This window comes from Chelmon rostratus, chromosome 10, assembly GCF_017976325.1.
Source record: "Chelmon rostratus isolate fCheRos1 chromosome 10, fCheRos1.pri, whole genome shotgun sequence".
In the NCBI taxonomy this organism is placed as follows: Eukaryota; Metazoa; Chordata; class Actinopteri; order Chaetodontiformes; family Chaetodontidae; genus Chelmon; species Chelmon rostratus.
The window spans coordinates 27,850,486-27,865,880 of NC_055667.1; the positions used below are offsets into that span (position 1 = coordinate 27,850,486).

The following is a 15,395-nucleotide window of genomic DNA, read 5'->3' on the forward strand; positions in this document are numbered from 1 at the left end:
TTGGTTACTTACGATACTTAACCTTATTGGACCTTATGAAAAATGAAACAACTGAACAGAGCCCTGACACCAGCTCAGCAGCGCCTCTCGGTGGTGAGTCAGGGTCTCAAGCTGAGCCCAGAGCAGCAGCTCTGCTCACTGCAGGGATACATGTGGGTTAGTGTGTGTTCAAAGCCTTTTATATGAGGAGAAAACAGGTGGCTTCACAGTTATTTTATATTCAGTTCCGTCTCTGAGTCAGAGTTTAAATCCTGTCACTAACACTGAAAGACTGAAGAGGCAACAAATCAGAAGAGTTTTCGTCTGTTTGCTAGTTTGTTTTTGTAATAATGACAATAAAGTTTATTTATACAGCACTTTAAAAACAAAGTTACAAATCTATCTATCTATCTATCTATCTATCTATCTATCTATCTATCTATCTATCAACAGCAGGTGGCGATAATGTTCAAGTTTGGAGAATATAGTGTGTACTCAAAGCAACAATAACCCACAACGTACAATGTGGGTCTTTATATACAATGTGAAAAAAACAGTGAGCATTTTAAACTGTAAACATATCATCTATGATGGAAGAAGGTGGGTGTTTTAGTGTTAGAGGGTTATTGACTGTATGATTGATCTAACTCTTCATCACAGTGACATCCTTGTGTTGGTTCTGCTCTGTAGCGCCGACCAGAGGTTGTAGTAGGTAGAAACAAGTTGAGTCCAGAGTGTGATGGGTCGAGCTAACTGTATGTGAAAGCAGCTCCAGCAGCAACATGCTGCTCTAACACTGATGCTTCAGTATGAACAATGTAATCTATTATTCTGTGGAATCAGTACTTCCACCTTTAGTACTTTGAGTACACCCTACTGTTAAAACTTGTGTACTTTTTCTTCGGTAGGATTCTAAAATACAGGAGTTTTTACGCTGTGGTATTAATACTTCGGTAAAGGGTGTGAGTACTTCTTCCACCACTGACGGTGCGTCTGTTTCTGATTAAAGTGAAGGGAGGGACACTCCGGACGCCTCCGGCGCCCTCTGATGTCACAGCTCTGGGCCTGCTGAGGGTCAAAGGTCAACCACAGGCCTGGACTGCAGGATCAGGATCACAAGGACTGCTTTGTGTTGTTTCGTGTTGTTCCTCCAGCTCGCTGCATGTTTCGTTTGTACGACGTCATTTCAAACACAGAACTGCCGAATAATTGATAGGAATAAGTTTTCCTCCAGCGCCACCATGAGGTCGACGTGTGGTTTGATGGATTAAACATGAAATTCTGAACACACATACATGTTCCCTGGTTCATCCGGTGCCGTCGTCAGGGCAAAATCTTCATTTCTGATCATATTCCTACAACATGTTAGCAAACACACTAAGATAACATGACATGAAAACACCTTTGTGTCTTGTGTCGTGCAGCCTCACAGAGCTGCTGGACTCAGTCTGGACTCTGCTGGAGTTTGACGCCTCGTGTTCAGCTTCAGCAGACGGGAAGCTCCTCTCTGGTTTGGACAGCATGTTACTGTCACTGCTGATCTGCACATAAGACGAACAGGAACTGAGAGATCGACTCAAAACAAAGAGGCAGGCCAGCGCTGACGTGGAAATACTGTTTTATTGTCTGTACCAAACTTGATCGAAGAAAACCGAGTTTATCAGAGAATAACAAACACATCAAAGTCCGGCAGAAACGGGAGACGAGGAGGAGAGACTCAGCGCTCAGCGGACACGCCGAGGGGGGAAAAGGTCAGAGGTCAGACAAGCAACTCCGTCACCTTTGAAGCCATTATTTCACTCTGTTCAGTTTCAGCTAACACACCCGCACGACGCTCCAGGACTTCAGCCACACTGAGGATCTACAAGAATGTTTTCATTCTGAATCAGTCGATTCCAGAAAAGTTCAAATAAAACAGAATGTGATCATTTCTTTTTCCTTTTTGACACAAACGCATTGATTGTTGTAAATATCTGCTGATTCTGAATCTGATGCAGCAACACGTTTCACACACGTTGTGACAGGAGCAACTAAAGACTGGGAAAGATGTGGAACGCTCCAAAAACACCTGTTTGGATCATTCCACAGGTAAACAGGTTGATTGGAAACAGGTGAGAGCATCATGATTGAAAGGCTCAGTGGTTCACAGCGAGGATGGAGCGACATGATTGGATAAAGAGATTAATACCTGGACTCTGGAACACAGTTTGTGAATTATTCTGTTTTTATTTGTTTTCCTCAGACTGTTCTGGAATCAGCTTGTACTCAGAACATAGTTCTGGATCCCCGGCTGAGCAACCATGAACTCCTTCAGGTGTGTGACTGAAAACTTCAAAACTCTAGCAGTTTAACATCAAACAGCATGCACAGTCGCTCTCAGTAACACCTACAATAACACATTTTACTACTATCATTAAACCAGACAGGGGTCAACACACGACTCGAAATCCTCTCAGCGACTTCAGGAAAACGGCTCGAAGCTGCAAAAACCAGCCGATTGTCAAAACCTGTCCGGACAAGATGAAAGGAAAACATCTCTTTATGTCCCAAATCACACCTGACCAGATACTGGAGTCCTTCCAGTGACAGACTGCTGTGGAGTTAGTGGAGGCAGGAGGTTACATTGGCACTGGGTTCAGTACAGAGGCCACTATGTAAAGGGGGTCATCCGCTCCCCTTTAACATTGCATAACAAAAAGCACTTCTTCACTCCGGCTGCTCAAACACCAGAAGCTGCTGTCTGAGCTCACAGCGTGTCTGTGCTCAGTGTGCTACGATTTGTCCTGGCATCAACCCAACTAACATGAACAAGACCCCCCCCCCAGAGAAAACAGGTGAGTCTGGATACGAAACTCGAGCCACAGAAAAAGCTTCTCAGTCTCACATCTGTCGAGTTCGGCCGTTGCAGCTCCTGAAGAGCAGCGAACGGCGTCAGTTTGACAATCGGTCAACTAACCGATCTGCAGCTGGTTTAATCACGGATCAATCGTTTGAGTCATTGTTGGTGCAAAAATGTCATTTTCAGCTCCTAAAACGTGAGCATCTGAAACGTCTTCGGGTTTCAGGCTGCTGCTCCGACATTTCAACAGAACGTACGACTTTTAGATTTGAGCCACTTTAAACTATTTTCTGTTGCTTTAAAGATGAAAGAATCTATTAATGGAGAAAATACTCTGCAGATTAATTGATAACGACGATGCTAATTAAAATGCATTATTACTGAATTTTCTTTTTACAAACGTAAACGGGGCTAAAGATCATAATCACAGAAACACTGCACATCATCTTCAGCACCACGTCTCTAAACCTCAGGACATTCAATTCGGCTAAAGTTCTGAGCTCACATCCTCGTCAGGTGGTCCAGTTTCAGGAGACCACAGTGTATCACCCCAAAAAAAAAGTCAGATTTCATATTTGGTCAAATACTTGTGAGCACTCAGAGTTTTCCTGCAGCCAGATTCTCTTCCAGCTTCCAGGTCGACGTTTCTGTACCATCATTTTCCTGCTGCGTCGACAGCGCTCCCCTGAAACGGATGTGAAGTCACTCAGGACTGAAACACGCTGATTTGAAATGAGGAGACGAAACAAAAAGGAAGCTTCTGCCCTCGCACGTCGTTCCTCTCGTGAACGCTTCGGTTCAAATCGAGCCCGCGAGTGAAAAAAAGAGCATACATTCTGAAAAAAGCTCGATTTAAACGATTTCTAAAGGTCAGAGTTTTTACTGAAGGCAACTACTTCAAAATAAAAAGCTTCACACTCAGGCACCCTCTGATCCTGGCAACATTCAGCCTTCCACTCATGGCAGTGTTTGTTAAAGGCGAGAGCTCTGAAACCATCGAATCACGGAGCTGCAACACGTCCGAGCAGGACGACTCTCCGCTCAGCGGCTCGAAGCCAAACGATCTTTGACTGAAATCCAAAGAACAGATTTTAGAAGTCTGCAGAAAGAAAAACAGAAAGAATCCCCCGGTTCGGTTCAGCTAACATGAAACTCCGTTAAGACGGGTGGTCTGCTGCCCCCCGACACATCTGAGCTGCTTCCACAATGCCTCCAATGTAGTTTATTTCAGAACACATAAAAAATGACTAACAGTACAAACATTTGCCCCCAAAACAGCAGAGACTGACATTAAAGTAAAACCAAGAGCGGTTGTGTGTTTATGAATAAGGCCATTGATAAAGTGATGACAACAGGTTGGAATCAACACGAGTGTGTTGATTCAAATCAGGTACAAATCTGTCAATAATGACACTTTTACACAGTACAGTGGACAAACTGGTCTCAAATCAAATCCACAACATACATCAGTATTAAAATTGGTCAATCGGGGTGTGGAAATAGGAAAAAAAGGCATTCACAAAAAGGAATCAGCCTTCAGCGTAGCAAGCGTCGACTCACTGATGCCACGACAAAAAAACCAGAATCCAGGGTGGGTGATCAGAGCGGAGGATTCAGCCGAGCCGCGGCTGCAGCGAACACGCCGCTCCGCCGCGCTCGGAGCTCACAGTGTTCGTAATGTGGCCGGTCTGGGTCTCCCTTCGCCCTTCGGGAACTACTTTTCTGGGCTGGGGGCTGATTAAGGGCCACTGGTATAAAACAGTGCACGTGCCTTAAAACAGACGCTCCAGAGGACGAAACGGACAAAACAATCACTGCTGATTATTCTGACGGGGTCTGTTTGGGACTGTGTGGATCACGTCGACTCAGAGAGGAAGCCACTTTCTCCTGGAGTTACGAACCGCACAGTTCAGAAGTCTGAATGAACACGAAGGTCACGTGGGAGGAAAAAAGAGAAGCGATCTGCTCTTTTCTCTACCGTCGTGGCTGGAAAACAAGTTTCTACACACAAGTAAAATCTTTCCAACGGAGCCATCAATCATTCAGTGAGTCAACCGAAATAAAAAACACATGTAGAGAGCGGAGACTGACGGGTGGCCCGCCCCAAAACACGAGACACACGAGAGGAAGTGAAATGACGTGTGGGGGACTGTGTGCTAAAACAGGAGCAGAAATTTACAGAAGCTCTTCTGAAGCTGGACAGGACGCAGTCAGGATGGCGTCCGTCGTGGGCACAGATAGTCACGGGTGGAAAAAAAGGCCACCTTGTCCCAGACTAGACCCTGAGCCCCCCAGTGTGGACGTGTGCCGTCCACAGGCTGCTGTTCCTCATTCAGTTTGCAGCAAACACATCGGCTACATCTGAAATGATGCTAGCAGCACTGAGCGACGGCTGGTTTAAAACAGCAATTCTTAGTTAGCACAACCAGCTGGGGACCGGCCGGCGGAAACACGCTTCAGACGCAAAAATGACGCAAAACTGCGTCTTCTAGTTGGGAATGTGTGTTTTTTTTTCTTTTTCTCGTTTCTCTTCATCCAAATGATGAAACAGGAGACGCACAAAACTAAGAACTGAGGTCAGTCTGGGACAAAGTGACCAATGAGCTGACAGCCGCGTCTTCAGAGGAGGGTCTCACACACACAGACACACACACACACACACACAGACAGACAGACAGACAGACAGACACAGACAGACAGACAGACAGACAGACACACACACACACACACACACACAGACAGACAGACAGACAGACAGACACAGACAGACAGACAGACAGACAGACACACACACACACACACACACACACAGAGAGAGAACATCACTGTGTCTTTAACACAAGTCCATTACAAAGAGCAGATATGTTCTGCTTGATCAGGTTTTGGGGAGGGCGGGGTTTACAGGTGAGGGCGGGAACGACAGGTGTGTGGGAAGAAGAGGAGGTGGCCGAGGCTTTGTCGATGACAGGTTAAAGATGTTTCAGGACAGAAGGAGCTGAGCTGTACGGCGGCTGAGAGCAAGAGGAAGAAGTCCGGCGGTTTGGGATCTGGGTTCGGGACGGGATGGGGGTGGGGGGTGGGGGGGGGCACAAGTCAAGATCAAGTTTGGTGTTGGATAGAAAACCAAACTGGTCGTCTTGGCTTGAGGAAGGATCTCGAGGTGGGTTTATAGACCAGGGCATCTAAGTGATTGCTTGCAGTCTTGAATATTAAAACTCCTCCTGGTCCTCAGCATCCGGTATCTCGAAACCCTCCTGCAGAGACGAAGACAGAGAGAAGGAAACGAATGAACGTACAGTGGGGTGCTGGTCCTGCTGCAGGTCCTATTTTTACAGTACCAACACTAAACACCCACTAATGGAATACAGATCAGGTAGCTTACATGTGCATGTATGCTACATACATGCACTGTATACCAAATTTCACATGTTTTAATATATTTTTGGACATTTGTTCAATTAATTTGCAGTAATCACGACAACGCCACACTGAACATGCATGTGTAACAGGACCTTCACATGCTGACAGCTTTCAGCCTCAGTGAGCGAGCTGCATGCCATTCCTCTGGAGGAATTTCCAAAGGCATCAGCAGTTGTTAACAGCAGAGCAAATGTGCTTTAATCTGGTGCTGAAGTCCCAGCCTATCATTAAACACATCGGCTTACAGAGGAGGTTTCAAAGAATGAGGCTGACGTTTTATTTTGTTGCTATTGTCAATTAATGGAAAAGACCAAAATCAACACTTTCCCACCACCCAAATCCACTGGTCTCTGCTGAAGACATATCCTCACAGGTATAGTTTCATTTTCAATAAACCAGATTTCTTAAACAGTTTTTAACAAATGTGACTCAAGCTGGAGGAAATAGAGCATTTGTTGGGACTATTTTCAGCAGCGGATGAATCCACATTTGGTGCTGTAGTGAGTGTTAGTGGCAGCAGGACAGGGCGTGTGTGTGTATGTGTGTGTGTGTGTGTGTGTGTGTGTTCATGGTGATGAAGGAGCAACAGTGAGGCTCACTGATGTGTTTTAATGGAGCTCTGTGGCTCAGAGGAGGCTGTGATGAGTCACACACACCACTCAACACCAGAAAGCAGGTGAACTCACGTCTGTGGCGTAGAGAATGTCGATGATCCTCTGCAGCGTGGGGTCGCCCTCTCCTTCCTTCTCCTGGCAGATCAGCTCGATGTTCCGCAGCTTACCAAAATAAAAGTCTCTCTCCTTCTCCATGTCCTGAATGGTAGATTTCAGGATCTCCACCTGTGGAAAAAGGGCCAAATAAAGACGTGACTCACTGAACATGTCCTCAGTGTGCAGCTGGAGATGTTTTCACAGAGCATTCAGTGGCGTGCCGACCTCATTCAGGAGCTCCGCTCGCTCCTCTTCGCCGCCTCCCACCCCCGGCTTCCTCGCGCTGACGTTAGACAACTTGGGTGCTACTTTAGCAACAGGTGGCCTATGAGGAGCTGGGGAGACGAGGGAGAAACGTTTATTAGCAAGAAAATAACTTTAACACAGATTGAACTGACCAGCGCTCCTCCAACCTGTCCGTGATTCAACATCAGCTTCAAACTGTTCGACCAACCAGAGCTCGAACCTTGATTCAGGGTCTTCTTAGGGGGTTTGTTGAGAGCTGACATGGCAGAGTTGGGTGTGGGCATGGCATCCTGTCCCTGCCTCGCCTCCACTGGGTCGTACTCCTTCCCATCGTAGTTGGCATCAAAGAACTTCTTAAACCACTGGACGAACTCAAAGTTGTCCTGGAACTTCCCCTTCACCAGTTTGTCTACTGGAATGATCTGGAAGCAAAATCAGAATCATCAGCAGGATGTTCGGGCAGGTTTCTGCCAGGTAGACTGACGTCACCTGATCTTTCATGAACATTAATGAACATTAACTGTCAGTGTGTGTGTGTGTGTCACTGTCATTAGCGCACTGTTTATTTTACAATTAATTAGCTTTGCGACAGACATCACAATCCTGCCTTGACCTTGCAAAGTAAAGGTATCTGTTTAAATAAACCTGTATAACAGATTGTTTGGAAACTTGTGGGGGGGGGGGGTGTCAGTTGATATGGTGAACTCCTGTTAGTTCCAACACTCACTCTCTTTCAGCTAAATGAGCTGAAACTTGCTATAAAGCTCCGTAAAGCCGACGGGAGCTGCACAATCAGCTGATGATTTCCTGCAGGTTCATCAATACGAGCTAGTCCTCACACTGTCGCTGAGACATTTTTATAAGAAAAATATGAATTATAACCATTTTAATAATATATATAATGCTCAGACAGCATACCTCAGTTCCGGTATGTATGCACATAGTGTCATCACACACACACACACACACACACACACACACACACACACACACACACACAGATATTTCAGTGGGTAATCTCATACTGAAAGTGTCACGTCAGGAAGAAAACACTGTTAAAAAACGTTAGGATCACTGCGACAATGACTCAGCACAGCTAACAATGAACGGCCCGTACAGGCTCGAAGCCACAGCCAGAAAACGAGAGCAGCAGTAAAACAAAGAAAGAAGTGAGTGAAAGGCTCAGCATCTCTTCAGCAATACAGGAAGCTGACATCACTGGACCGTACAAACATGAACGAGGGCAAAGTCCACAATGCAGACACAATGGCTGGGATTATAACACTGAGCGGCCATGAACACACAGGCGTGCTCGACGTGTTCAAGAATCTGAGGTCAAACGCTGTCCAGGCGTTCCACACAGAACAGCACGGAGCTACAGGAATGAGTTCAAACTAATGGATGGCAGGGAGGAAGTTGAGCCATGAATAAATTATGGCAGCTATGTCAATAGTCCTGCAAGATGCTGTGTGTTCAGTCTGGAAACAAATGATGACGAAGCTGGATCTGCTCTACCCTTTATTATCTGTGCTGGCATGTTGATCATAAAGACTTTATGAAACGTCCAGATCTGCAAGACGTTCTCTAAAGCGCCTACAAACACATTTAACAGCCTCTGAGAGTGAAGAGAGACACTGAAACTAACAGCATAGTTTGATTTGGGCATTATGAAATCTAGTTTTTCCAGATTCTGTTATATTTTTCCCAAAATTCTGTGTTTTAATGTATTTTAATTCTTTCTGACATCTGTGTTTTTCATAATTTAAGCACATTTTGTCACCAGAAAGTGACCAATCATGTGATGAATGAATGCAATTTCAACAAATTCGATAAGACAATCTTCAAAATGTAATGAATATCACCGAATTTGATTCGATTGTACTATTTTTTAACAAGTGGATGTTCTGCAGGACAGCCCCCACATGCAGCTTCTCTCCTGTTCAGCCAACACTCCTCCTTGTTCACAACGCTTGACCAGAAACAGACAGAGTATATATGACCCCATGCACACAGCCACAAAGTCTTGAATGAACTTGCATTGTGCTGTGGTTGCACTTCTGACAGTTTGTTGAAGTGAAGCGCTTTTCCCAGGTCAACTGGAGTATCATCTATAATGTCCAACATCATAAACTCTAATGCACTCTGCGGCAGAAAAAACTGAAAGTACGGTTGAGCATTTCAGTTGTATTTCTGCGTATGAATTGGCGTCTCATTCCTTTTCAACAGGTAACATTTGAGAGTAAACAATGTCCAAAGAGTGACAGACGAGCTACCGAATGCTGAGAGAAATGACTCACGACCACATCAGCAGAGGCCGTTCAGCTGGCTGGGAGGGGATGACAGGAGTTCCCGTGTGCATGTCGTGCAGTAAGGACAACTGGTGAGGTCACCCTTAAAACATTTCATGATGGTCTGTTCGAACAACCAGCCCAGCTGATCCGGGGCCAAAACATTTTGTTTTCTGTTCTTATAGCAGGAGGGTTGTTATGCAGTCGCAATTTCAAAACTCCAGAGAAATATTGGTGTTTCTACCATTCTGTATGCAGTCATTTATACAGCATCATCACTTCAGAGACGGTTATTCTCTCCGTGTGTCTGAGGAGAGGGTAGTACAGTAGTATCTCTGCAGAGGAAACAGTGGGCTGGTTTTCAAGTAATCTCGACTGATTGCTCACTAATCCTCAACGATCAGGCTGTTTTCAGTGCTACTGATGACGGCTGTAACGAAGTCTGCTGCTGTTAATGTGATCCGAACACAAAGCTTTCATCGGCCAACCACTGGAGAGTTGTTCTTTTGAAGCCTCGGTCATATTTGAACATTTCTGTCTGCAGATTTCCTGTACATGATTTTAGATTTTGATCATTTTGAGTCTTGAAATAAAAACTTCAGTGACAATTGGAGTCCAGTTGTTACAGCTGGTCCGTCTGAAGCCATAATGGCAGTCTTGCTAGCAGCGAAAGGTATTTCAAAGTAATATTCATCCCGTCATACTTTGCTCAGGTGTAAAATCAGCTCCTATCTGAAATATTTAGAGAATCCTTTAAGCAATTCAAATATGAAACGCCAAAATGAAAAAGTAAAGGGCAAGCTAAGAAAATATGAAAATGGTCAGCCTTGTTTTAACCACGGTGCCTTTAGAATTCATTTTGAGAATCTTTTTGTATATTTCTAGAGTAAAAAAATATCATCATTTTAAATATCGTAAACTAAAACAGCAAAAGAAATAGAGCTATAGTTGCTAGTTTACAAGTTTCTGTGCATGCAGTCAACCAACACACAATATCAGAAGTTCCTTCATGTATTCCAGAACTTCTACACTTCTCAATGGAAGCTGACACGCGTGCAGTCCATGAGTGTTGTTCCTTACTTTGTCGACTCCCATCTTTTTGAAGGAAACCTGCAGGAGCTTGAAGTTATGGATGTATTCGTGCTCCAGCTTGGCACCAAATTTAACTTTCTTCAGAGGCACAGAGTTGGGAAACAGCATGTCCATAAACTGGCAGTAGGCAGCACCTGAACAAAGAAATAAGAATTAATTACAAGCCCTCTGATGTTGATCATAGTCAAACCAATAGAAGGACTGTGTGTGTGTGCCGCGTGTTCAAAATGAGTGGGTGACTAAACAGAGGAATAATTACAACATGCAGAGTGAGAGCGTGACAGAAAGGGACAAAAACAGAGCTAATTCTCCTTTCAAGTAAAGAGAGAGAACAGACACTTGTTCATTTAAAATCTGATGGCACGCTCACAAACCAGCCCTCTAACACCTTCCTTCTGTACTGTCGGCCGGTGAACAGCAGCTCGGAGCTGACCGCCTGCCTCGAGGATAAATGACTTCACTACATAAAGAAAGGCTTATTTTCTATGTTAGAAATAAGACAGAAGTCCAGGCTGTAGGTGGTTGTTCGCTTGCTTTAATTTTATAGTATATAGTATAGACTCTTAAACTACAGATGAAAATCCAGTCTAGTAATCTATCTGGCCACCAGGGATTAAAGCAAACTGTGCTAGCATGCGCTGTTCTGACACGCCTTTTAATTATACACAAAAAAACTGCAGGTTTAGATATTAACAAGCCAGACTGACAACACAGAAGAACAAAAGAGCGACACATGCATGCACAGGCAGATGTGTGTGGAACAAGAGAGTGAAGGATATTAGCTGTTCTTATGCTCTGGGCTATAGTACATTTTCCCGCTGACCTCAGTCACCCTTAGAACCAGCATCAGTCGTACTGGGGTTTTCTGACAGGCAACCTCAGCATCATCTTTTAAACCTCTTCTTAATAATTGTAATTACTTACATTGCTTTGTTCTGTATCTCATCTTTTGACTTTCATTTATTAACTAAATCATTGGGGATAAGAATCAGAGCTTTCAAGACAGTAAACATATGTACACTGTGAGCAGTTTTCTAACTTATCAAATTCATTCTGGCTGAACTACTAAACTGGGAAAGTTTGGAAACTTTGACACCATTGCTTTCTGTGCAAATTTCAAGCTTTCAAGTTTTCCTGAAAAGGTACATTTAATGGAACAAAGCCTCAACCTGCAAGAACACGTTTTGACTCATGTGATAAAAAGAGAAGCTTCAGTGTTCTGCTCTCACATTGTCAATGTATTTGGCATCAGCAGCAAACACTCGACTGCTCCACAACACCAGTGAAGTCACATAATCATGCTAAATATCATGCATGCTCACACGTCTGTTTCCCAAAACCCATCCTGGAACAGTTTCAGGGGGTCTGATGATGGTCCGTTATTGACACATATCTGTCCCTCCAATAATAAGAGAAAGGTTCAGAAAAAGACCGATTTCTTACCTGAGCACAACATTTCTATCTTGGTAAGGTTCATCTGTAGAGACTCATTGATCCAGACCAACATGTCGTGACGACTTAAATTGTCACTGGTCACTGAGGTCGAGTACACGTTCACAGCCATTGTCGGTCACCTGCTGACACAGAAGAGACGGCAAGTGTGAAACAGAGAGAAAACATCACATGATGAACCGGTTAATGCGTGAGAGTGGCTCGTAGAGCACAAAACTAACTGCTCACAGCTAAAATATACCAGCACGTAGCTTCTGGATGAGAGTTCATTTGCATACTTCATGCTGTTATTACTATGAGCCATTTTTTACTGTAAGCTATTTAGTAAACAACATGATTCAGAACTGCCTATTACACAGATGCATGCAGAGGAACTGCAGTTATTACTTGAGAAATGAATCATGGCCTTAAATAACTGACTCTTTTTTGTGGTAACACAGGGCCTGAAATGAACATGTATTTTCACTCATTCAGTTAATCCTTTGGTCGGTGGAATTTCCAATAACAGGTACATAAAATGTCCATCACAATTTCCCAAAGCCCAATTTCACATCTCATTTTGGATTTGCTTGAAGTAAGAAATCTTCTAACATGGGGGAAGTGTTAATCAACCCAACTTAACACTGAAGAGGGTCCAGAGCGTAGGATTTAGGATACATCGGCAGACATGGAATGTAATATTCAAAATTATGCTTTTTTGATTGGTGTATACAATCACATGTATTTAAGAATCGTTCTGTTTTCTTTGCCTTACAATGAGTTCTTTAGATCTACAGAGGGAGCGAGTCTGTCAATGCTCCACCTGAGTGGTGTATGCGCGAGCAGTTGTGGACTGGTTAGGGTTAGGATTATCCATCGGTCAGGCGTTAGAAGATGACCTATGCACATGTACTACTCAGACAGGGCAGCAGCTCAGATCGAGTAGTGACAGGGTCATCCTCCATGGAGTCCACGCCGTCTTTCTATAGTGGTCCAGAGCAGACAGACCAAACACTGGTTCTAAAGAGCGGCTTTAGCATTTCTCAGCCACTGCAGGTTCTCCAACATGTTTGGAAGGGGAGGGTGACATGAGGGGTATTCAGTTGGTTGCCTTCTATAACCTCACTGCTAGATAGTAGATACTTCAAAAACCTGGTCTACAGTTTTTGGTGTGCCTACAGTCTGGTCTTTTAAGATCAGACTGTAGGCACACCCAAATATGCTGGCATCCAAAACAATACATTATAATTAGCACAATTTAAAATAATTGAGAAGTTGTCTTACACTGCTACACTAAACCAAAGTCATATTTTGGTAGAGGACAGAAGCACTTTTATCAATTACAGAAGTCAGAAACTAAAAAACAGTGACACATGATGTGAGCACTATAATAATTACACACATATACTATATGTGAGACATAATGTCACCACAGCAGAAACCCTCATCCACAGTCCCTGCTGGGGCTCATCTCCAGGCCAGGCCAGGCCAGACCAGGCCAGTTATTTCCTCAACAGCTGAAAGTAATAGCTGGGGGCTTCACTTCAGATGCAGTCAACTATTGGATTTGGATCTCTGAAATCTAATCCTGGTAGATGATTTCACATGTAATATTAACCGAGAGATAATTCAATCATGTGTTGGTGAAAATATTAGCTTTCATATCGAGTGATTCTCGATGCAGGCTGTGCTCCATATTCATGAAGTATAACTTTTATTCTTTACCGGTCTTCACATATTCAATTACCAATTAGTGGCTTCTAAACAAGCACAGAGTTGTGAGGTGCTGAGAAATAACAGTGCCAACAATTTCCTTTTGACATGTAACTACTGGATTACTCGGAAAACAAGTCAACAATAAAATGCAGGTCAACTAACTAACATTATTACTAATTAACTAGAGATAAAACGATTGTTAATCTCGCAACTCAGCCGATTTATCGTTTTAGTTATTTTTCAAAGTAAAATGACCAAATATTCTCTGTTCCCAGCTTCTCAAAAGGGTTAATTAGTTTAAGATCATTAAAAGCTTAATATAACATTATAGAGGCTTCGGACTGTTGCTCGGATAAACATGACCTCAAATCTGGCTCTGGGAGGAACATTTCGTTTTTCACTTCCCTCCCTCAATTTCACAGGCGAACGTTAAAGGATGAGTGGAGAAAACAGTCGGCAGACTATCATCAATGGAAATAACTGCTCGTTGGAGCTCTCCTAAATGCTTGTAGCTACTCACATGCCGTACAATAGCATGTAACCGCTAGCTAAATGCAACAGGGCCCGGTGGAGAAACTTGAACAGCTAGCGGTAGCGGCAGTTAGCCGACTGGCAAGCAACTTAGGTTAGCTTCCTCAATAGCTAGCCACCCAATAAGCTGTATGAGCAGTTCATTAGGAAGCTACCATCTGACAATTTATTAAATTAGACGACAGTTTACCTATATTGGCGACAAATATGTAACTACAATTAGCTTCGTTTCTGTCACTGGCTAAACACGACCACCGGCTAATGTGAGCCAGTTTATCCCACAGACATTAAGACGTTTTCCCCGCCCTGAAATCCACCAAGCACCCTGACATCTTAAACTAGCTGTTATTACGACAAAGTTTCATTATTACATTTCGAAACCACGTGCTTTGTCCGTTCAACTACTTTGTCCTTCGGCTACAGAGGCGGGCTATTTTGGAAGCCTTGCTCAAGTTGCTTTACTCGGTGATCAAATGGACGCATCCCGGTTATGTTCCTGCGAGTCACGGCTAGCTACATCTTAGCTAATAGCCCTTAGCCTGCTGCTAAAGCAGCCGCCGTTTCACATGCCGGCAAATAACGGAAGATGACACCGTGTTTAAGAGCCGTGAAACGTACCTTGAGTGGATTGGCTTTCACAGTTCTTTGACACGATGATTTCTTGTTCTCAGCTGTAAACCTATGTCATATAAAGCCTATCTGTAATTGTTTCGACGTTGTTGCCACTTCTGCTTTTTCTTCCTTTGGCAGTTCACGTTCACTCTATCGAATAATCGTTTCAATGATGTCAGGATGAAAAATGGTAACGCCCAAGCGTGATGACGTCATGACGCCAGACGCTTTGTCGTATAGACGCAGACAGAACACAGGAAGAGGAGCGCAGAGCAATACATTCATTTTTGATTTTTTTAAATGTAGAAATGAACAAAAGAACAATGTCATGTCTGCCATGACAACAATATTCCCAAAATGAGATTATTCTGTTGTTTAGATTATCAGACAAATATTCTGTTCAGAATAAAATGAAAGAGGTTTCATAAAAAAATACTTGGAATATCCCATAGCATATTCTGCAAAGGTTTACATTCATTATTATTCAGCTGATTTTTGTGGTGTAACCCAATTTTTTTTTCATTATTGGAC

At 43.6% G+C, this 15,395-nt stretch overlaps 1 protein-coding gene across 2 annotated transcripts; it reads right to left on the reverse strand.

Moving 5' to 3' along the window:
* Positions 1-4,025: 4,025 nt before the first annotated feature.
* Positions 4,026-15,035, reverse strand: LOC121612951 (microtubule-associated protein RP/EB family member 1-like). 2 transcript variants are annotated; one of them, XM_041946147.1, is made up of 7 exons: positions 14,871-15,035; positions 12,018-12,148; positions 10,563-10,708; positions 7,415-7,616; positions 7,174-7,283; positions 6,925-7,077; positions 4,026-6,072 (listed from the first exon to the last, which is right to left on the reverse strand). In XM_041946147.1, exons 2-7 carry the CDS (start codon positions 12,136-12,138, stop codon positions 6,028-6,030), a joined length of 777 nt encoding a protein of 258 aa, XP_041802081.1. In that variant the 5' UTR covers positions 12,139-12,148; positions 14,871-15,035; the 3' UTR covers positions 4,026-6,027. The 2 variants fall into 2 exon arrangements, with proteins under 2 accessions (XP_041802081.1, XP_041802082.1); XM_041946148.1 differs by having other exon boundaries at positions 12,018-12,151.
* Between the last annotated feature and the right edge of the window lie 360 nt (positions 15,036-15,395).

What these genes read in the sequence shown, in the direction of transcription:
- LOC121612951 (XM_041946147.1), bottom strand. Translation starts at nt 12,138, where the DNA reads ATGGCTGTGAACGTGTACTCGACCTCAGTGACCAGTGACAATTTAAGT. An exon ending in GATAGAAATGTTGTGCTCAG is followed by an intron (nt 10,709 to 12,017) that starts GTAAGAAATCGG and finishes TTCTTTGTTCAG; the next exon opens with GTGCTGCCTACTGCCAGTTT. An exon ending in AAAAGATGGGAGTCGACAAA is followed by an intron (nt 7,617 to 10,562) that starts GTAAGGAACAAC and finishes TTTTGCTTCCAG; the next exon opens with ATCATTCCAGTAGACAAACT.